At 40.1% G+C, this 24,015-nt stretch overlaps 1 protein-coding gene across 10 annotated transcripts in view; it reads left to right on the forward strand.

Moving 5' to 3' along the window:
- LOC122552980 (protein quaking) overlaps nucleotides 1-24,015 on the forward strand; it is a 563,704-nt gene that overhangs the window by 219,370 nt on the left and 320,319 nt on the right. For all 10 annotated transcript variants that reach the window (XR_006312579.1, XM_043696323.1, XM_043696324.1 and 7 more), the window contains exon 3: nucleotides 13,345-13,461. Coding sequence is in view for 9 of the 10 variants with exons in the window: in XM_043696323.1 (XP_043552258.1) it covers nucleotides 13,345-13,461 (117 nt within the window). In the remaining variant the exon portion in view is untranslated. The remainder of the gene's footprint in view (nucleotides 1-13,344; nucleotides 13,462-24,015) is intronic.

The following is a 24,015-nucleotide window of genomic DNA, read 5'->3' on the forward strand; positions in this document are numbered from 1 at the left end:
AGGGAGGGAGGGATTCTGACAAACTGCGAGGGAAGAAGGAAGGGGTTCTGACAGAGACTTTGTGATGGAGGGGTTCTGACAGACTGTGGGAGGGATTTTGACAGGGATTCTGAGGGAAGGAGGGATTCTGACAAGGGGAATCTGACAGTAGGTCCAGAAAATCTAATGGGCCTAAGAGTTAGGGAGAGTGTCCAGGACTGAGGGTATCTGACATTGTCTGGAAGGACAGAAGAGCACACGGAAGGGACTCTGGGAGAAAGGGAAGAAAGGAAGAGAGAGAGTCTGAGAAAAACGGAAGGTTGGGAATGGGTGGAGCTTGGATGGAAGGGAGTGAGTCTGAAGATGAGTGTTAGAGTGAGTCTGGGATGGAGGGAAAGGGGAAGGGAATCTGAGCGCGAGGAAATTGACAACGTTGGGAGAGAGAGGGGGCAGTCTGGAGGAGGAGGTTGCCTGGGAGGGAGAGACTAAGGGAGTCTGAATGTGAGTCTGGAAGGGAGGGACAGAGTGAGTCTGAGATTAAGGGAGGGAGTGAGCCCGAGTGTGAGACTGGGAAGGGGTTTGCACAAGTGTACCAGGGAGTCTAGGAGGGAATCCAGGAAAGGGAGAGTAAGTCCAATGGAGAGTCTGGAGGGAGGGAGAGTGCATGCCTGGGAGGGATTGAGGGGGGAGGAAATCTGAGTGAGAGTCTGGGTTGGAGGGAGGGTGGCTGTGGGACAGAGTCTCGGAGGAAAAGAGAGAGTCTGAGAACAAGGAAGTGAGGGACAGAGAGAGTCTGAGAATATGTCTGCAGGGTGGGATGGAGGTGGTCTGACTGAGAGTTTGGGAGGGAAAAGGCAGTGAGTCTGAGAGCAGATTGGGTAGTAGGAAGTGAGTGAGTCTGAGAGTTGGGGGATGAGGTAACGGGTTTGGGACCGGGACTGAGAATGTGTGAGGAGGGAGGGAACAAGTCAGGAAACGAGTCTATATTTGTGTGGGGGTGGTGCAAGAGGAGCAATTCTGAGTGGGAGCCTGTTAAGCAAAGAACTAATGAGAGAGAGAGATTTTAAAACTGGATGTGAGCTGGCCACGTGCTGTTTCCCACCACTTTCTCTTTCCTGCTTAATCCACAGTGGGAGAGATGGAAAACCTTGGCTGAAAGGCAACTGGCTTCAAACCCCCACTTCCACATGAACTCTGTTAAGGCCAGCTATCAATATGCATCAGCAGACATGTGGGTTGGGGTAATAGACTTCAAATATTTGGGTTGGCAGTAGCCATGCTTTGTTTAAAGACTGCTTTAAGCTTTGGAAGTGTGAATTAGAACACATTTCAATCAACTCTATCACTATATTTAAGCAAAATAAATTTGGTTGTAATTTTTAAAACAATTGTTGAAAACAATGGTAACAATCTTGTGCAGAAATTTGATTTAAATATTTATGTGACGAGTTAATTAATATCTTAGGAGATGAGTCCAAAGATGGCGGATTGGCTATGTTAGCTTGCCTATAGTGTCTAGGGATGTGCAGGCTAGGTGGATTAGCCATGAGAAAATGCAAGGTAACAGGGCTGGGGAGAGATTTGGGTCTGGGTGGAATGCTCTTCTGAGGGCTGGTGTGGACTTGGTAGGCCAAATGGTCTGCTTCCACACTGTAGGGATTCTATGATTCTTGGAGCAGGTTTGCCTGGACGCCCACTGACTCTCCCTCTGTTTAAACAGGACAGGGGCTAATTCAAAGCAGATTGGATTTCAGATTTTCAGAAGATTGTGCATGCCCCACCTCTTTATCATTTAAATATTAAAATCCGATTTTATGCACCAGATTTTTATTTTGTTCCTCCCTTCCAGACTCTCATTCCGACTCCCTTAGTCTCTCCCTCACAGGTAACTTCCTTCCCAGACTCACTGTCTCTCCCAACATTGTCAATTTTCCCGCACTCAGATTCCTTCCCACTATCTCTAGGGAATAGAATAGCAGATGTCCTGTGTTACGAAGATGAGTTAACTAAAGGAACAACAAATAAAATTATGCAGCCAATTAATTGTCATCTCTACCATTCCGGCTGTCGGCCTTATCTTTCACTTTTAAATGTGTTTCAGTGCTGGCTTGCTTTATATACACGGGTGCATGGTATAAAATAGAAATAGAAAGCTGAGTGAATTATAAATTTTACACTAGAAATCTATTTGCAGCACCAATGAAGACCTATATATTGTTTTGCAACGTGAAGTGCTGATGAACTGAACTGGAGTAGCTTGTGCAGGTGTGTTATCTTCAAATTCCCTGTGAATGTACAGAAATTGGACAAATGATTGTGATATCAGAGTGCAGATGTAGTGTGAGATGGATGTACTATACAGGAAGGTTATTTGTAAGTATTCATTGCTAAAACATCACGCGTTATGAAGGAAGATTTTGTTAAAGGGTGATTCAACAAGTTGCGGTTGAATCAAAATTTATGGGAGCACTCTGATTTGCTGTAAGAATTTGGAGACCTTTTTTTCTGATGATGGAAAGGCAGAAAATAACATGACTTTGCATAGATATGGGGATGATAGTTGCAGTACCACTTGCCGCAGGACAGGTGAAAGATGAAACCTCTCTGACAAGGGAGGAGAAGTAGGCCTACCCTTATGAAGTGTTAACCGGAAAGCATCCTCTGTAACACCACTGCTATGTTAGAATGAGCTAACAACAGTGCCTCAGGAGACTATGCTTCATAAGGTGGGTAATGATAGTCATACCACCTCCTTTGTCACTCTTCAAACCAGCGAGGACCATCCTTTCAATCACTGTGAAGGTTTTCATCACAGTCTCTTTCTAAATGACCGACCCTTTCAGTTGCAAACAGGTGACACGTAAACCTAAATTACCAGAACAACTGGTTGCAAGCATAGTATGCTTCCCAGTACTCTTTGTACTTCTGCTGCAACTTTTCCTTTTTATTCCCTGGGCTTCAACTTTGCAGAAAGCCTATTAGGTGGTACTTTATTAAACGTCTTCTGAAGTCCATATATACCATGTCACCAGCATAATTAGCCCTCTCTGTTCACTTGTCAACAAACTCAATCTCATTCCTTCACTGTTGCTGGGTCAAATTTCTGGGATTCTTCCCCTGTGGGCATGGAGGGTCAGCAATAAAATGCTGGCCAGCTAGTGATGCCCACATCCCATGAGGGAATTTTTTTAAAATGGTAAAACACAATTTTCCTCCAGTAACTAAATGATAGCTTAATTAATTTGTCTCCAAATGTCTTTGAATTATATCTTGTTATTGATGTGAATGGATTAAACACCATTTAAATAAAAGCACATTGACCATATCAATAAAGGTAGCAGCAATCCCAGTATGAATAAAATAGTCCTTTAAAGAAAACAGTAACACTAAAAATGAATATAGAACTCTGTTCTGAGATGTAAAAATAAGTGAGGCTAGTATACGTTATTTGTAAGTTTGACTGGATTAAAAGCAGAATGGACAAATTGGCTGCTGCTTGAAAATTCTGATGGCTACCAGAACAAAAAAACCAAATCGTCATATCTCTAGAATGTCACATCTTCAATTTGTATGAACCGACAGCTGAACCAACACACACAAATAATATACTGGATGTCAACCTCAACCAGCTATGAACAAAGGAAATCATTGAAACAGTTATGAACGAGATGGCTATAACAGTTAACTGCTACAAAATGCAGTCGGTTTTGACCAATACATCAAAACATCTCATTAGATCTGTGTCTAAACTGGAAGCCCCAGCACATGACTGAAACTGCTGATTTATATGAATCCAATTATAAAGTTTTCAAATTTGTTTCTCCAATCTTCTTGGAACAGCAGGACAGAGGGCACCAGGGTTAGCTGCCAATGATTCCAATTTTCCACAAAAGTCTGATTCTGTGAAACACCCCTGTATTTCAACTGCAAATTTATATCTTTATAATTATTGCACCTTAATCAACAGTTCAATTACATCAGTGCTTCTGTGAAAGCAGCTTCTTTGAACGGCTAACTGAAAGAACCTCTACGGCATCCTCCAATTCATGTGAACTAATGCCAGTTTCTTGGATTTGAAGCAATGTGCAATTTGTGACCCATTTCCCTTTTCTTAACTTTGTTGGATACATGCTTGTATGAATGTATGTGTGCTACAACCCATTCTCCTTTGTTTTGAATGTATAGGTAATATTGAATGTTTTAGAGTCGTACAGGTGTACAGCACGGAAACAGACCCTTCACTCATCCATTGCTGACGAGATATCATAAATTAATCTAGTCCCATTTGCCAGCACCTGGCCCATATCCCTCTGAACCCCTTCCTGGTACAATTACAACATTTAAAAGGCATCTGGATGTAATTGTACCAGCCCCCACCACTTCCTCTGGCAGTTCATTCCATGCACGCACAATCCTCTGCATGAAAACTTTGCCCCTTAGGTGCCTTTTATATCCTTCCCTTCACATCCTAAACCTATGCCCTTTAGTTCTGGACACCCCCAACCAAGGAAAAGACTCTGTCTGTTTATCCTATCCATGCCCTTCATGATTTTATATACCTCTATAAGGTCACCCCTCAGCCTCCAAAGCTCCAGGGAAAACAGCCCCAGCCTATTCAGCCTCTCCCTATAGCTCAAATCCTCCAACCCTGGCAACACCTTTGTAAATCTTTTCTGAACCCTTTCAAGTTTTACAGCATCCTTACCAGAATTGCATGAAATATTCCAAAAGTTGCCTAACCAACTGACCAATAAAGAAAAGCATACCAAATATCTTCACTATCCTATCTACCTGTGACTCTACTTTCAAGAAACTATGCATCTGCACTCCAAGGTGCCTTTGTTCAGCAACACTCCCTAGGACCTTACCATTAAGTGTATAAGTCCTGCTAAGATTAACTTTTCCAAAATACAACACCTCATATTTATCTAAATTAAACTCCATCTGCCACTCCTCAGCTCATTAGCCCATTTGATCAAGATCCTGTTGTAGTCTGAGGTAACCTTCTTCACTGTCCACTACACCTCCACTTTTGGTGTCATCTGCAAACTTACTAACTACATCTCCTATGTTCATATCCAAACCATTTATATAAATGATGAAAAGTAGTGGACCCAGCACCGATCCTTGTGGCACTCCACTGGTCACAGGCCTTCAGTCTGAAAAGCAACCGTCCACCACCACCCTCTGTCTTCTACCTTTGAGCCAGCTCTGTATCCAAATGGCTAGTTCTCCCTGTATTCCATGAGATCTAACCGTGCTAACCAGTCTCCCATGAGGAACCTTGTCGGACGCTTTACTGAAGTCCACATAGATGGCATCTACCGCTCTGCCCTCATCAATCCTCTTTGTTATTTCTTCAAAAAACTCAATCAAGTTTGTGAGACATGATTTCCCACGCACAAAGCCATGTTGACTATCCCTAATCAGTCCTTGCCTTTCCAAATACATGTAAATCCTGTCCCTCAGGATCCCCTCCAACAACTTTCCCACCAACAATGTCTGGCTCACCAGTCTATAGTTCCCTGGCTTTTACCTGAAAGAGTTTGATGTGCATTACTTTTTTAATTAGACTTCATAAATAGGATTTGTGGAAATCACTGCTTCTGTTTAAATAATAGGAAAACTTAAAGTAAATTAAAAACTATCTCTGCTGCAGATAGACAAGAACAGCAAAAATAACTCAGTACATCTCTCTTTCTATTGTCCTTTTACAATTCTCATTTAGAAAAAAGCTTCCAAAACAGTAACTAACCTGACTAGTTTGTAGTTGTTGCACTTCCTATTTGAACAAAGTTTAAAATTTGCAGTTCTCAAAGTTCTCAGGCACCAATTCCTTCAACTCAGGAGGCAGGAGCATTATGGCCAGTAACTCCAAAATGGACCTTTGTATATCTCTTAACATCCTGAATGCAGCTCATCCATTCCTAGTGAGTTATCAATTTCATAATAGACAGACTTTCTTGTATCTTCCCTTTTATCAATTTTTAACCATCTAGTTTGTCCTCATTCGCTAAGACTTTGGCAGCATCATCTTTCATGAGAAAGTCAGATGCAACATACTCGCTTCGTACTTCAGCTCTGCCTCTCTATGTGAACCTTCGTTTTGACCTCTAATTGCCTCACCTTCCCCTACATCTTTACCACTCTTTTGTTATTTATGCGGCTACAGAATTCTTGTGGATTTCCTTTGATGTTAACTGACAATCTCCTCAATCTCTCACACTTTTTCCTATTTCCAATTATATTTACCCCAAACTGTTTACGTTCAGCGTGATTCACCTTCGTTTGAAATAGATAAAAGGACTTGAAAGCTTTCTATAGTGAAGGGAAATGAGATGATTGTTGATGAGAAGGGTTGGAAAGGATTAAAAAAATTGACCCAAGAGAGTGGAAGGAAGTACCTATGGTAATCCATAACTTGTAATTTAGTGAACACAACCAAAGGTGTCAGATTACTGTAGAAAGATGCCATGTTCCTGTTCAGGAGAAAGAGCAATTCGTCAGGAGATTGGCAAAGTGATGATATAGAGCATCAGGACAGAATCAAATCAGTTTGGTTTTGTTGTGGTTTGCTTAAAAATTCGAAAAACCTGGTCCTGCTCTAACAATTTTTGTCAAGTAATGTGTAATAACAACAGATAACTAAAGGCAGTGATCATCCTGGTGCTAATGACAATGTTACTTACGGTTTGGTTATTAAAATGATGGAATATATAGAAACAGGTTTAGACCATTCAGCCCATTCTGCCTACGGCACCATCAGATCAGAGTTGACCAGTAGTTAATTTTTCACCTTTGTTTCATTTTACTTGAACTTACAAAAATCTATCAATCTCAGTTTTGGAAAATTCTGATTATTCTAATGTGCAAACCCTTGTGGGAGTTCCAAATTTTTTCTATATTTTGTGTCAAGGAAAGAATACTTCCTGTTTTTGCACCAAATTATCTAGCTCTAATTTTAGAATTATGTTCTTTTATTCTCAATTCTGCTACCAAAGCAAAATTCTTTTTCCCTGTTGACCAAACTTGATTTGGTTTTTTTTTAGGAAGATGATGATTGAGGGTAGTGCAGTAGATACTGTCTCATAGGCTTTACTGACGCATTTGAGAAGGTCCTTCATGGTGGAGTGGTCCAGAAGTTTGGGATCCAGGGTCATTTGGCAAAAATTGGCTTGCTTATAGAAGACAAAAGGTAGTTGTGGAGGGATGTTTTCTGACTGGAGATCTGTGGCAAGTGGTGCTCAGTAATGGGATCTGTTGTTTGTAATATATATCAGTGATTTCAATGAAAATATGTGGTCTGATTAGTAAGTTTGCAAACGATATGAAAATTGGTGGAATTGTGGATAGTAAGGAAGGTTATCAAAGGATCCAGCAGGATATAGATCACTTGAAAAGTTGGGTGGAGAAATGGCACATAGAGTTTAATCTGAACAAGTGTGAGGTGATGTATTTTGGGAGGGCAAATGCGAGAAGACAGTTAATGGGAGGTCTCTGGCAGGGAACATTGATATATGGAGGGACCTTGGGGCCCAAGTGCATTGCTGCCTGAAAGTGGAAACACAAATGAAAAAGTGGTAAAGAAGCCATACAGTATGTTTTTCTTCATCGGTCAGGGCTAGCCAGTCACTTTGCAACTGTATAAGACAGTAGTTAGGGCGCATTTCGAGTATTGTGTGCAGTTCTAGTCCCCATACTATTGGAAGAAGGTGCAGAAGAGGTTTATCAGGATGTTGACTGGATTGGAGTGTTTTAGCTCTAAGGAGAAGGTGCACAAACTTGGAGTTTTTGCGCTAAAGTGTCATAGGCTGACCTGATAGAAGCATATAAAATTATGAGAAGCATGGCTAGAGTGGGTAGTCAGAGTCTTTTTCCAAGGGTGGAAATGTCACATACTCGGGATTTAAGGTGACAGGGGAGATGTGTGAGGAATATTCTTCTTACACAGAGGATGGGAGGCACCTGAAATGTGCTGCAGGGGAGGTGGTAGAAGCAGATACATTAGCAATGTTTCTGTGGTATTTACACAGACTCATGAACAGGCAGGGAATCTAGAGACACAGAGGCAGGCAGGTGGGATTAGGTCAGAATGGTGACATAGTAGGCCAAGAAGTATTTGTTTCTGTGTTGTAAGAAGAAAAATGGCGATGAGTCTGGGATTAAAAATAAGCAAAGAACTCAAAAGACACCATCGCTGCTCTGAAACAGGTACAGTCAGTAAAAAGAAAAGTGCTCCAACGAAGAGGTGTACAGTGCAGAAGTAGCTCAACACATGCTCCCGCCAAAGCAACACTAAGTAACAAGTACCTGGAGGGAAATGTTTTACATTAAGGATGTAGGCTCAAAAGAAACAGGCTGCCTCCAGAATACCTTATTTTAAATGGGAAGAAGCAAGGTAGTGAAAAAATGTTTGTGGCACATTGTACTATATTGGCTGTTTTTATTTTTTAAAAATCGGTTCCAGCCTCGAGCAATTGTCTGTGTGGAGTTTGTGCATTTTCCCAGTGTCTGCAAAGGTTTGCCCCAGATGCTCCGGTTTCCTCTCCTTTTCTCCCATCGTCCAAAGATGTGCTGGTTAGGTGGATTGGTCATGCTAAATTGTCCATAGTGTCCAGGGATGTGCAGGCTGGATGGATTAGCCATGAGGAATGCACGATTACCAGGAGAGGGGGTGGTCTGGATGGGATGCTGTTCAGAGGGTTGATGTGGATTCAGTGGGCCAAATGACCTGCTTCCACACTATTGGGATTTTATGATTCTGTGATATCTATGAGAGGTAATTTTGACACATATGACAGTATGATGAAAATATGGAGAGCTGGAACTCTGACCACAAAGCGATTCCATTATTTTCTTCAAGCTAACAAAATTGAAGCACAGATATAGTTGTTTTTAACATTCCTGAGTATTATGGGAGAAAAAGCTTTCAGCTATCTGAGGAGTCCGATACATTCAGAGAAGCTGAGTTCCAAAACTTGAGAAATAGGAGGAATCCTGCAGAAATCATTTTCACCAAAACCATTCGTGATTTCTGACTGGTTCAGATTCCATAAATGCAACTGGCATGATGTTGAATCTACTCCTACCTTGTAGCAATTTTAAAGAACTTAGTCGAATACTGCTAATTTGGAGACAACTTAAATGATGCTGTCAGAGACTGGTATGTGGTTTAAGATGTGAAGGAATTTCAACTTAAAGCATTGGAAATCATAGTTTCAATGGACCTAGCAGCCAAGGAAACTTTGCAGTTAAGCACAAGCATTCGAATGCACAAAATGGCGACTTAAGCATTCACAAGATGGCACCTGAGAGACATGCACCAACACAGAAATTGAACTGCCATTGATGTGGAAAAAACAGATTCTGCAGCAGCAAATTGCTGGTATACAGAAGTTGGAATGCAAAAACTACAGTAAAAAAGAACACATTGAATGGGTATGTTTCAGAAAGAAACATGAATAACATAGAGCAAAAGTACAGAAACTAAAAAGTCGGAAGAAAATCTACATGATACAGAAAGGACGTGAGGAAAATCTAGACTCAGTCTGAAGAGGAGTTGTTATTAAAAATATTGGTGGTTGCTGGTGACACCAACCAATACTGGGTTGCTCTCTGACTGAGTGGCAAATCAGTAAGAATGGAGATGGATACCAGCTTGATGATTTTATTGATACCTGAAAGTGTGTATCAAAGGCAACTCAACAACATTGTGCTGCAACCCTCAAAAATTGCACTAAGACTAGTTAAAGCAATGTTATGGATTGTATCAATGTGGGTGGCACAGTGGTCAGCACTGCTGCCTCATAGTGCCAGAGACCCGGGTTCAGTTCCTGCCTCAGGCGACTGTGTGGAGTTTGCACATTCTCCCCGGGTGCTCCGGTTTCCTCCCACAGTCCAAACATGTGCAGGTCAGGTGAATTGGCCATGCTAACTTGCCCGTAGTGTTAGGGGAAGGTGTAAATATAGGGGAATAGGTCTGGGTGGGTTGCTTTTCGGAGGGTCGGTGTGGATTTGTTGGGCCAAAGGACCTGTTTCCACACTGTGTAATCTAATCTAAAAAAATGTTCAGTGATACAGTTTGCCTGAAGATTTGTCCTTGTACATTACCAAAAGGAATTTTCCAGCCTTATTGGGAAGAACAGGTTGCACAAAATCAAACTCAACTGGGCTGAAGTAAATTGTTTGTCAGATTTTGAGACATATCTATCACAAATTCTAAAGAAGTATGCCATTATTTTCAATCGTGGTCTGAGAAGCTTGGAAAAGATCTGTGAAAATCAATGATGAGAATGAAGTAAAATGTTGCAAGGCCTAGGTAAGTGCCTTGTGCAATCAGACCAAATGTCCACTCAGAATAGAGGGGTAGATCAAGATGAAACTCCTTGAACCTGTAAATATGAGTGATTGGGCTACACCTATCGTTCTAGTAGTAATGAAAGGTCTGAATCCGTGGTGATTTTAATGTCACTATTAAGTCCAGTGCCCTGTGCTGAGTAGTGTCCTTTGCCTTTAATCGAGAACATATTTGTTAGACTAGCTGCAAGTCAGCTCTTCAAATTTCCCAAAGGGAAAATTCCCTTTGGTAATTTGCAAGAACAAATCTTTAGATCAACCATATAACTGAACATTTACATTGAAACAGCCCCTAAAACCACTTCAACTGTGTATGTCCTTAGTCGAGACTTTTTCTGGATGAATATAGATTCTGAATCTCAGAAAGATTTGGCAATTTTAACCAGAAAGGACAATTCAAGTACAAGACACTTCCATTTGGAATCGTATTTGCACCTGCATTATTCCAACAGGCCATGGATCAGATTTTAATTGGATTGGGAGGAGTCCAGTGTTACCGAGGTAATATTTTAATCATGGAAGAATTGAGAAAGTGCATCTCCACAACTTAGATGGTACTCTACAGAAACTTGTAGGTGTTTCCAAGAGTGCGGAAAGATAAATGTGAATTTTTAAAATAATTCCATTAAATATTTAAGTCATGCCATTGATGCTGTGGAACAAAAAAGTGCCCTTCAAGAGCAAAAGCTGTAACTGAGGGGCCAGCAGTCGCAACAGTAGGAAAAACAACAAAATGGCAAAGCATGACCCAAAGAAGCAAGAGGCAAAATGTGTTCTCATATTTATTTTGTCAAACAGCTGATTATAGTGCAGCACGTTTAGTTGAAACTGCAAGCTTTTGAACCACTAGCTAAAGTAGTTAAAGTACATTATTACTGAGAAATGAAATGTCTGCTGAAGGTAGCAAGAAGGAGAAGAACACCAAAGGGCCACAAAGATCTCCATCTGGGTGGTTCTTAATTTGCTCAGAACTTCATTCAAAAATCAAAGCTGTGTGTCCTGGTTTGTTTATTTATTGTTGATATAGCAAAGAGGCTTGATGAAATATGGAGTGCATACAGTGAAAAAGAGAAGGACCCATTCATTAGCAAAGCTTATAAACCTAAGAAGAAATCTGATAAGGAGGGAGACATGTTGTGACGATGATGATTAAATTGTTAATTTCTGTCAGTTTACTTGCAATGTAACTGAAAGCATTTAAACCCTGGCATGAATGTTGCAACCTTTTACGCTTGTAAGTTGTTGTGGAGATAATCTAAGGCAAAATATCGCTTGAGTTTTAAACTGAACAGGCCTTTTTATAGTACTCACACTACAACAACAATTTGAAGTCTGTTATGCTTATGGGGCACCATTGCTTGTTTTCCCATAGAAAATATTCCAATTCTTCTTAATTAGATCCAAACAAATGTCTATATTATACATTTCGTGTGCTCCATCTGCCATTATTTTGCTCTTTAGTTCATCTGTGTTGTTTTGTAACTTGTTTACTGCTATCTACAGAATTGATTGCACTTTTAATTTAATAACTCTCGGTTACTTCCCCTCCACTTCCATTGGATATTGGAAGCACAGTACCCTGGTTTTAAAATTCTTATTCTCATTTTCAAATCCTTCGATAACCTCTCCTTAACTGTGTAACTTCCCTTGAGTCCCATAATTCTTTTCTCATTCAGTCATCATTGACTGGCCAGCATTTGTTACCCGTCCTTATCACCTTTCCAAGGGAAACTGAGCTGCCTTCTTGTACTACTGCAGTCTGTGTGCTGTCGATAGATTCATAATGCCATTGGGGAGGGAATTCCAGGATTTTGAGTGACTGTGAAGGAACAACGATATTTCCGAATCAAGATGGTGAATGGCTTGGAGGGGAACTTGCAGGTGATGGTGTTCCCATATATAAGCTACCCTCACTTCGAGATGTAAGTGGTTTGAAAAGTGCTGTCGAAAGATCTTTTGAATTCCTGCAGTGTATCTTGCAGATAGTACACACTGCTCTCCTGATAATAAGTGGTGGAGAGAAAGGATATTTCTGGATGCAGTGCTAATCAAGCAGGTTGGTTTGTCCTGGATAGTATCAAACTGATTGTGTTGTTGGAGCTGCACTCATCCAGACAAGTGGGGAGTATTCCATCATACTCCGTATTTATGTATTGTTGATGGGAAAGCTTTGGGAGGGGAGTTACTCGCCACAGTTATTCCTTGCTTCTGACCTGCTCTTTGCAGTCACTTTACTTCCACACTCTTTATATGGTTAATCCAATTCAGTTTATGGTCAGTGGTAACCCCCAGGATTTTGATAGTAGGGGTATTCAGTGATGGTAAAGTCATTGAATGTCAAAGGGTGGGGTTTAGGTCGTCTCTCATTGGAAATTGAAATTGCTTGACATTTAGCAAAAATATAACCTTGTAAACCCTTTGTAGTCTCTGTGTTTTTTTAAATTCTGGGTCTCTTGCTAAATCCTATTTTAATTGGTCTTAGCGGTTAGACTTTCAGTTACCAATGCTCACGGCTATGGAATTCTCTTCCTAACCAATTGACACTCCCTTACACCTACTCCTTTCATCAAGCTTTTGGTCATTTGTCCTAATATCTCTTTAAATAGTTTGGTAACAGACAGTGTTAAACACTTCTGCTAAATGTCTTGAGATTGTAGTGATTCTTGAGCAGGTTTGTCCTGAAATCTTCTACCATGTTAAGAATGGTTCTTTTATAAATGCATGTTATTGTTAGATAAAGCAATAGAGATTTGTATACTGGAATCATCAAAATATATGGTGATTAACCAAACAAATCTTAAACAATAATTACTTGTCAAATTCAGAAAATTAGAGACTTTCTGTGCTCAAACTCTTTCACTTCTATGCTAAAATTTCCTAAACTATTCGAAAGTTTTTTGAGGTTTGAGTAAAATGTGAACTTTTTCATAATTATCTTTGAAGTGGTTTCAATTGTCAACATCCAGTTTCAAGAACTTTTGTGATATTTTCTTTTTCTCTCTTAACTAGTTCAACTTTGTTGGAAGAATCCTTGGACCCAGAGGTCTAACAGCAAAACAGTTGGAAGCAGAGACAGGATGCAAGATTATGGTACGAGGAAAGGGCTCAATGAGGGACAAGAAGAAGGTGAGACTGATGTAATTGGATAGCTTGAAATAGCGTTTCCTTCAATGCAAATGCTCACACGTCAGTTGTTATCTAGCTTCCAGTAAAGTTTAATCTTGGAAAAGTAATTATTTACATTGGTAAATAGCTTCTTATACTTAGCCAAATGAGAATATTTCCAATATGGGCCAAATAGATAAAAGCTTCAGGCTTAATGCTATGTGTTGTGTTTAACATAGCCTGTGAATTAAGGTTGTGTCGTATATTAAGTTACCACTTCAGTGTGCTTGCTGAAGATGGAATATTTTGTTAGTCTTTGGTTTGTTTGATCTTTGACATAAATGCCAAGCATCAAAATACATCTTGCTAGTGGTTACTTGCACATCTTTCCACCTGATCAGAGGGGCAACTGTGATGCTTCTTAAGAATTCACTATTTATTATCCGAATTTTTATGCTAACGTTGCAGTAATTAACTTGTCTGGTTGGGTAGAATGTGAGGATAGGTTATGCCATCCATTCCACCTTTGTTAAATTGCAAGGTTATTTGATTAATTCAAATAAGTAAATGAATATATCGGAAGGAATTGAAAAAAGTCAGGATAACTTTGCAAGGCATAGCTGTTGATGTGGAAATATTCATGGAATGATTCTTCAAGGTTGAACAACAATGTGTTATCCTGGACATTTTGCTCATTTATCTTGGAGATCAAGCAAAATGCTTAACTGCAACTTGAGCAATAAAGGTTTGTGCAGAATTAAACAGTTGGGTGGTCACTGATCGTGGATAGTGTGCATGGTATAAAATAAGAAACCGGAACTCCCTCCCTAATGGCATTGTAGATCTACCTACAGAATATGGTCTGCAACAGTTCAAGAAGGCAACCCTCAAGGGCAACTAAGAATGGGCAATAAGTGATTTAGCCAGTGGTGTCTGTATTCCATGAGTGAATAAAAATAATTGTTTTTTTTTACACCCAAGATGGGTGTAATACTGACTTGAGGTGGAATGTTTTTCCATTTGGATCTATTTGTTTGAAGCACAGTTAATTGCTTCCAAAATGTTTATTTTATGTAGCAATTCAATTTCTGTAAATCCTAATTCTTATTATAAAGATTATTTAAATCTCATGATTTCATGAACCTGGTTAGATTTGCCAGCAGGTTGTTTAAATTTAAATGCTGCTTGTGTTATTTGTTTTGCAATATCATTGATTCTGATTTGTAATAATTGATACACCAATCATAGGAAGCATCCAGATTATGCCTTGAAATGCAAAGATAATGGGCCAGATATTAAAATTCAAATTTTCGTTTGAGAAGAAAAAGCGGTGAATTTTTGTTAATTCTGTTTAGGGTACAAATATCTGAACGTAAATAAGTTGGCTTTTTGTAGGTTGATTTACAGTGTAAAACAAAATTATCTATGACCACACTTTAAATAAATTACTTAAATTATTTGCAGATTTTTTTTGGATTGAAGGTTGGAATGCAGAGTCATGGCATTGTTACAGTGCAGCAGAAGGCCTTTGGGTGCATGTCTGCACCAGCTCGCCAAATGAACATCATGTCTTATTGCCATTCTCCTGCCCTCTCTCCATTGCTCTGCACACTATTTCTGTTGAAATAATTTGATGTCTTGGTGAATATCTGAATTGAGCCTGCCTCTATAACCCTTCTAATCAGCATGTCCCAATCTCAAACTACTTGATGTACAGAAAAGCCTTTTCTCGCATTATATCTATTTCTTTTGCGGATCATTTTAAATCTATGACCTGTTATTCTTGATCCTTTAATGAGTAGAAATAGTTTCTCCGTGCCTACTCTGTCCAGATCTGTCAAGATTTTGAAAACTTCAATCAAATCTCCTCTTAGCCTTTGTCTCTTCAGGAAGGATAAATTGGAGAAGTTGAGGTTTTCATCATAACTGACATTTCTCATCTCTGAAACCATTCTGGTGGCTGTCTTTTGCTCTCTGACTAATGCATTCATAATCTTCAAAATGTCACAGTGCCTAAAACTGTGAAGTGATTCAACCCTGGTTTAACTAGTGCGTTATAAATGGTCAGAATGACCAATCTCTGCTCCTGCTGTTACTAAAGCCTCGGATACATGTGAACAAGGATCAAGAATAGGCCACTTAGTAAATTACTGCTTATCTCCAATAATCTTCTATCATCTGGGTGATCAAGAACCTTTATCTTAAAAATATTTAAATGATACCTTTGATGACATGTATGCACCCTTTAGAATAGCATCCTATATTTTCTCCTGCCTCTCCACGCTCAGACAATCAAGATGTATTATCTCTCACTGCTCTGCATTAAAATGCATCTATCACCTATCTGTTCAGTCTACCACCATGTCATTTTTCTTCTGAAGTTTTACATGATCCTCCATGGATGGCACACTGGTTAGCACTGCTGCCTCTCAGCACCAGGCTTGGGTGACTGTCTGTATGGAGTTTGCATGTTTTTTCTGTGTCTGCGTGGGTTTCTGTCGGGTGCTCAGGCTTCTTCCCACAGTCGACAGATATGCAGCTTAGGTCGATAGCCATGCTAAATTATCCCATATTATGTTTGGATGTGCAGGCTAGGTGGATTAGCCATGGCAAATGTGATAGAATGGGTCTGAGTGAGCTATTCTTTAGAGTGGCGGTACAGAATTGATGGGCCAAATGGCGTCTTTGTTGGGGATTCTAAGATTCCTCGCAATTTACAATGTTTTCATGTTTTGTGTCATCTGAAAACTTTGAAATTGTCCCCTGCACTCCAATCCTGTTTCCTATCATTCAGTCAATTTTTGTGTCCACATTATTACTGACCTGTTATTCCACGAGCTAAAACTTCGCTCACAAGTTTGCTTTGTGGCATTATATCAAATGCTTTTTTGTAAGTCCATGTACAACACTGACAGTTTTAGCCTCATCAACCCTTTCTCTTACCAATTCAAAGCATCTCAACAAGTTAGTTATTCATGGTTTTCCTGAAATAAATTCTGGCTGGCTCTCCTTAATTTATACACATTTTTCCATGTGACTGTTATTTCTGTCCTGAATTATTGTTCCCCTTCCATTGAAGGTAGACTGAGTGGCCTGTAGTTGCTGGGCTTATCATTGTATCTTTCATGCAAAAGGTATACTGGTTTACCAGTCCTCTGACACTATTCCCAAATTTGGGGAGTCTAAAATTGTGCCATTGCATTTTCCCATCTCTCTTCTCCTAATATCACTGGATGCATCTCATCTGGTCCAGTTTTCTTATCAATTCTAAATACCAACTACTTATGCAATGCCATAGATTTTGAACCGTTTTTGTGACCAAGGTTTTTTTACAGAATTCCTACAATGTGGAAACAGGCCAATTGGCCCAACAAGTCCACAATGACGCTCCAGAGTCACCCAGACCCATTCCTCTACCTGTATTACTCTACATTTACTCCTGACTAATGTACCTAACCACACATTCCCAAACACTATGAGCAATTTAAGATGGCCAATTCACCTAAACTACACATCTTTGGATTGTGGGAGGAAACCGGAGCACCAGAAGAAACCCGTGCAGACACTAGGAGTATGTGCAAACTCCACACAGACAGTCACCTGGGGCTGGAATAGAATCTGGGTCCCTGGTGCTGTTAGGCAGCAGTGCTAATCACTGAGCCATCTCTTCTGTCACCATGACCGAGTAACATCTTCCTTTAAAAGATTCAGTAAAATATTTGACACCTCAGCCATGTCTCTTGCCTCCATGTGTATATCTCCTTTGTGGTTTCTAACTGGCCCTATTCCTTCTTTTTCCGTCCTTTTATTATTTTTGTTCCTACAGAGGCTTTGGGATTCTCTGTGTTAGCTGCCAGTCTTTTATCATAATGTACCTTTGCTGCTCCCTTTTATTTTTTCACCTCACTCCTGAAAATTTTGAGTTCAATTTTATTTTTTATTGTAGTTTCTACCAGCCATCTGTCATAAGCATGCTTTCTCCTCTTTATCTTACTTTATTTTTTTTTTGTCCAGAGTTCTCTGGATTTGTATGTTGTAATTACCTCTTTTGAGGAAATGTATCTTAACTGTAGTGGAACCATCTCCTTATTGGAGGTAGTCAAAAAGTGTGGTACTGAAAAAGCACAGCCAGTCAGGTAGCATCCGAGGAGCAGGAGAGTCAACATTTCGACCGTAAATTTTTGAGGAGAAAGTGAGGTCTGCAGATGCTGGAGATCAAAGTTGAAACTTTATTGCTGGAACAGCACAGCAGGTCAGGCAGCATCCAGGGAACAGGAGATTCGACGTTTCGGGCACAGGCCCTTCTTCAGGAATGAGCAGAGAGTGTTCAGCAGGAGAAGATAAAAGGTAGGGAGGAGGGACTTGGAGGAGGGGCGTTGGAAATGTGATAGGTGGAAAGAGGTCAAGGTGAGGGTGATAGGTCGGAGTAGGATGGAGCTCTTTCCACCTATCACATTTCCAACGCCCCTCCTCCAAGTCCCTCCTCCCTACCTTTTATCTTCTCCTGCTGAACACTCTCTGCTCATTCCTGAAGAAGGGCCTGTGCCCGAAACGTCGAATCTCCTGTTCCCTGGATGCTGCCTGACCTGCTGTGCTGTTCCAGCAATAAAGTTTCAACTTTGATATCCAAATGAATCCAACAAGAACTGGACCAAGCATATGTGGTACTCATAATCTTCTTCATCCTAAGTATACGCATGATTTTACTACAACTGCTAAGTATTTCATCAGTAATATTTTCAGCAACATAACACAAAACATCGCAGATAAGAAAAACTGCAGCATATTAACATGCCAAATTTCCCCTAAAGTAAATGCATTAAAATTCCATCAAATTTGACAATATTGTTATGTATTTGGCTTTAAGGGGTTAACACGTAGGGGGTTCCATACAACAGCCAAGCAGGGTGAGATCAATAGTTGTGATGTTGAGAAGATATGCTCTTCTTCATTAGGGTAAATAAAACCACAGAAAGTAGACAAAATCAAACACAAAATATTGCTGAGGAAAGGAGTGAACAAAGACAGAAATGGGAACTATTTAAATGTAAATCTATGATTCGCTCCAGTAATAATATCTAACAATATTCAATATCTAGGATCATACCAAAAGAGTACTTTGAAGTATTAAAGGGATTTTCTGCTATCTAGTGATCTCTGAGGCATGAAGTTTCCCTTTCTTGATATGTGCAAGATTGGGAGTCGGTTGGTTTGTAGTAGATGTCCGTGTTGATTCGGTCGCCTGAGATAGAAACAGAAAGGTCTAGGAAGGGGAGGGAGGAGTCCGAGACTGTCCAGGTGAATTTGAGGTCGGGGTGGAAGGTGTTAGTGTAGTGGATGAACTGTTCAACCTCCTCGTGGGAGCACGAGGTAGCGCCGATACAGTCATCAATGTAGCGAAGGAAAAGATGGGGGGTGGGGCCAGTGTAGTTGCGGAAGATGGATTGGACCGTAAATTTTTATCAGGAATGCTTATGCTTGAAACGTCGACTGTCCTGCTCCTCGGATGCTGCGTGACCAGCTGTGCTTTTCCAGCGCCACACTTTTTGACTCTGATCTCCAGCATCTGCACTCCTCACTATCCTTTTTGAAAAATATACATGAACAATGGGCTATCTTCAATGAAATATTAACTTTATAGTACAACAGTCACTGTTCACTAAATATTTCCTAACCAACAATTTATTTGGCATACTTCATTCTAAAGAACCAGGTCTTGCAGTGTCTCCTTTCTTGTTGGACTAGATACATGCTGCTGGACAAAATATGCTTGGCTCTTGAACACAGTCTAAGATTGGGGCGGCACGGTGGCACAGTGGTTAGCACTGCTGCCTCACAGCGCCAGAGACCCGGGTTCAATTCCCGCCTCAGGCGACTGTGTGGAGTTTGCATGTTCTCCCCGTGTCTGCGTGGGTTTCCTCCGGTTTCCTCCCACAGTCCAAAGATGTGCAGATCAGGTGAATTGGCCATGCAAAATTGCCCATAGTGTTAGGTAAGGGGTAAATGTAGGGGTATGGGTGGGTTGCGCTTCGGCGGGTCGGTGTGGACTTGTTGGGCCGAAGGGCCTGTTTCCACATTGTAAGTAATCTAATTCAAAATCTAATCTAATCTAATTGCTGGTCCATATCTGCCCTTAATACTACCACTATTCCATTTTATATTTGGGCAAATGGACTTCCCCTTTATAATTACTCTACAATGCTTGTCTGCTTCTCGAGTTTCCTTGCAAATTTGTTCCTCTATGTTAGGGGATACTAAATGAGTATTTTGCATCAATGTTTTCTGTGGAGAAGGATGTGGAAGAGAACATGGGGAAATAAATAGCAATGTCTTGAAAAATGTTCACGTGTAGAGGAGGAGGTGCTGAATGTCTTTAAAACACATAAAGAGATAAATATCCCAGGACCTGATCAGGTGTACTTTCGAACTCTTTGGGAAGCAAGGGAAGAGATTGCTGGGCTGCTCGCTAAGATATTTGTATCATCGATAACCACAGGTGAGGTGCTGCAAGTCTGAAGGTTGGTTAACTTTGTGCCACTATTGTGGTAAAGAAAAGCCAGGGAACTATAGACTGAGCCTAAATGAGTGGTGGGCAAGTTGTTGGAGGGAATCCTGAGAGTCAGGACTTGCATGTATTTGGAAAGTCAAGGACTGATTAGGGATAGTCTCCATGGCTTTGTGCATGGGAAATTGTGTTTCACTAACTTGATTGAAGTTTTTGAAGTAATGAAGGGGATTCAAAGGGCAGAGCAGTGGACGTAATCTATATGGATTTCAGTAAGGCATTTGATGATGATCCTTGTGGTAGACCGGTTAGCAAGGTTAGATCATATGGAATACAGGGAGAACTAGTCATTTGGATACAGAACTGGCTTGAAGGTAAAAGACAAAGAATGGTGGTGGAGGTTTGCTTTTCAGACTGGGGAAGATATAAAAAGGACCTAAAGGACAACATTTTCACACAGGGTGGTGCATGTATAGAATGAGCTGCCAGAGGAAGTGCTGGAGGCTGGTATGATGACAACATTTAAAAGGCATTTGGATGAGTATATAAATAGGAAGGGTTCAGAAGGATGTGGACCAAATGCTGGCAAATGTGATTAGATTTATATAGGTTATCTGGTTGGCGAGAATAAGTTTGACCGAAGGATCTGTTTCCGTGCTGTATACCTCTGTGACTCTACATCCTTTTCGCTAGTTGGTGACTTGCACACCACCTTGAGCAATTAATTGCATCTATCTTGTTCCTTAGTTCTGGCTAAATCAATTCTGTCCTTGAACCCTGTGGGACTTTTTTCTTTTTCCCCTAGTATTGTAATGCTCTCCTTAATTAATGCTGTCATCCTCCTCCTTTTCTTCCTTTCTTGTCTTTTTTTGAATAGTTAACACCAAGTCCTGCCCTTCCTTCAGCTAGACTGGTTTATTTTCTGCCTTATTCTGACTACACCTATTAATTTACTATTCTCTACTCTTGTGCTATCTGTCTGTCACAGTATTTTGTGTGTCCTGGCATTACACTCTAATATTTTCTGCTGGTTCCCAAGCCCCTGCACACTTAGTTTGTAGTCAACCCAACAACACTCCAAAACACTCTGTACGGAACTCAGGAGTTGAGACTTGGGCTACTGGTTTCTTGATTTGTAGAAATGACTACGATTGGGTGTGCAGGGCACAATTTCAAAATTGGGAGATATTGTAACATTTGGACGTGAGGGAGGTAGTGATATACTTCAGGCAGGTATGCCCAGAAAAGTGGTCTGGTCAGACAAATGGCAGATTACATTTAATGCAGAGAATTGTGAAGTGATATATTTTGATCAGAACAGCAAGCATAGGCAACAAAAATGAAGGATAATCATTCAAGGAGAACAGAAGAGATGTTTGTGCCAAGCATTGAAGTGGACAGGACAGACTGAGAGAGTGCTAAATAAGACACTCAGAATTTTAGACTTCATTAATAAATAGTGTAAAAGCAACTTTATAAACCTTTGTGATTCTTTACAAAACACTTGTTTGGTCTCAACTGGAGTTGTGTGTCCAATGCGTGACAATACAGTTCAGAAGAGATGTAAAGATATTTGGTAGAGTTTTGAAGAGGTTTATGAGGATGGTCCCACGCATGAGAGACCTCAGTTGTTCGTTAAATTGAAGAAGCTGGAGTTGCTGTTCTCAGATGGTTCGATAGAGATATTCAAAATCATAGTGGAATAGGTGAAGAAGGTTGGAAGAAAATGTTCTCGGCAGAAAAGTTGAGAAGCAGACATCATTAATTTTAATGTGAATTATAAAAGAACCAAAGGTGACTTGAATGAAGGAATTTTTAACTCGGCCTATTGGGAAGATCTAAAAAGCACTGGCTGAAAATTTGTTGAAGATAGATTCAGTTGTGGCCTTCTAATTGGACCAGTATTTGAAGCAAAAATAGTTGCAAGGCTATGAGAAAGGGTGTGATGTGGAATTGCTTTTATAGAGAGCTGGCATGGTCATGAAATGATAAATGGCTGCCTTCTGTGTTGTAACTATTTACCTAATTATCGATCAGCATTGTTACTTTGCCTCAGGAACAATAAGCAGTTTTATTCCTTATTAACATTTATACTGTATGTCCAGTGAGCCTCTACAGGATAATTTGGTTACTTTTTTCCAGGCTGTAAGCTTTTGTGGTTATCATGAAGGCAAAACTTTCTGTTGGCTGTATTCTTGCTGCTGAGTCAGAGAGCTGTGTGTGTTCAAATCTTGCCCCATTATTTGAGTACAGAATCAAAGCTGAGGAAATGCTGCACTGTCCCATCATTCAGATGAAATGTTAAACTAAGGTCCCAGCCACCCCTTCGGGTGAATGTTAAAGATACCTCAACACTAAGGTTCGGATTTTCCGTTGGCCAGACAACCTTTATTCCAGCACATGAGGGAGTTGCGACTGGGGACCTTAAAGAATCCTCATTTTAGTATATCCTGAAGGAATTACCTGGGAAATTGAAATTTTCGTTGGGCAATTTCTTCAAACTTAGAACCCTTCAAAAGTCTTCATTTGAACTGGAGAGTGTGGAGGCTTCTGATGAAATTCAGTAAATTAATTACTCAGCAATTACTACATATTTAGTAATCTCACTCCTGAGTTAACTATTCAACAGACCTTATGCATAGCTCACACATGCCCCACCTACATCAACCCAGACCCCTTACATTCCCAAATCCTGACCCGACTCATGTTAGCACAGGAACAGGTCCTTTCATTTTGACAGCAGCTGTCAAAGTAGCACTGAGAGATTCTGGACCTTTAAATTTCAGAATATGGCAGCTGACTGCTGTGAAAAGGGGGCATCATTTGCCTTTTTTGACAGTTCTGCTCTGCAAAAGAACTGTGAATGAAATACTTCTGCCTTTCTGAAGGTGCCTTGATCAGAATCTCCTCTTAGAAATGTGGAGCTCCCTCATTTCATGTTTTATAAAAAAGGGCAAGAGAGCAAGTATAGGGAAGTTATCCCAAGTATATTGACCAATATTTATCTCTCCATATATATTACAAAACAGATTATCTGACCTTTCTTACCTCACTGTTTAGATGAAGTTGCTGTGCAAATCTGCAGCCATGATTCTAAAATTCCATCAGTGTCTGCACTCTGGGAATACTTAACTGGTTGTAAAGAGTTTTGACATCTTCTATGGTCATGAAAAGTGCTGTATGAATACAAATCTTTTCTTTAATTCATAGTGAAAAGTCTTTAAAAAAACCAATGCTAACATTAAACAGCTTTGAAATATGAGTGTAAATTTGGTAGGTTCCATCTGATTATATGAAGCCTGTAAACAGGTCTTAATGAAGCCACTTAGCATTCCTCATTTGACTCAATTATGAATAATTTAGCTTGGATACCTGTTATCTTGGCCTCACATGTCACTTTTGTATCTAAGTTGTTTAGGAGAAAGTGAGGACTGCAGATGCTGGAGATCAGAGCTGAAAAATGTGTTGCTGGAAAAGCGCAGCAGGTCAGGCAGCATCAAAAGAGCAGGAGAATCGACGTTTCGGGCACAAGCTCTCCTGAAGAAGGGCTTGTGCCCGAAACATTGATTCTCCTGCTCCTTTGATGCTGCCTGACCTGCTGCGCTTTTCCAGCAACACATTTTTTGTATCTAAGTTGTTTGTATACCTTGCAGTTCTGTGCATAAATTTAAATTTTGGTGTTCCTGTCTGAAAATTTGTGTCTACTGTGTGTAATTAGTTAGCATAAAGACTGGAAATTTTAATGTACCTGTTTTCACTGAAATCTTCATTCCAAGTTTCCACATATTTTGTAGGGAGAATATGTTGTCTGGTAAATCAAAAGAAAGTGACCCCTGTTTTCCATGAACATTACAGTTAAGGTTAATAGTTTTGAACACCACAATGGTAAAATAGCAAGGGTTCATATTTCACTAATGGATGAAAGATTTGATTTATCGCTCAAAATATACAGAAAGAATAAGCTACTGATTTTCTTAATTTATCAGATTATATTTGAAGCTCTTCAAGTTGTTTTAATAGTTTCAAGTTTTCAAAACCAAACAATCCTGGAGTTGAATGTGTGACATTGA

Source organism: Chiloscyllium plagiosum, chromosome 9 (genome assembly GCF_004010195.1).
Source record: "Chiloscyllium plagiosum isolate BGI_BamShark_2017 chromosome 9, ASM401019v2, whole genome shotgun sequence".
NCBI classification, from domain to species: Eukaryota; Metazoa; Chordata; class Chondrichthyes; order Orectolobiformes; family Hemiscylliidae; genus Chiloscyllium; species Chiloscyllium plagiosum.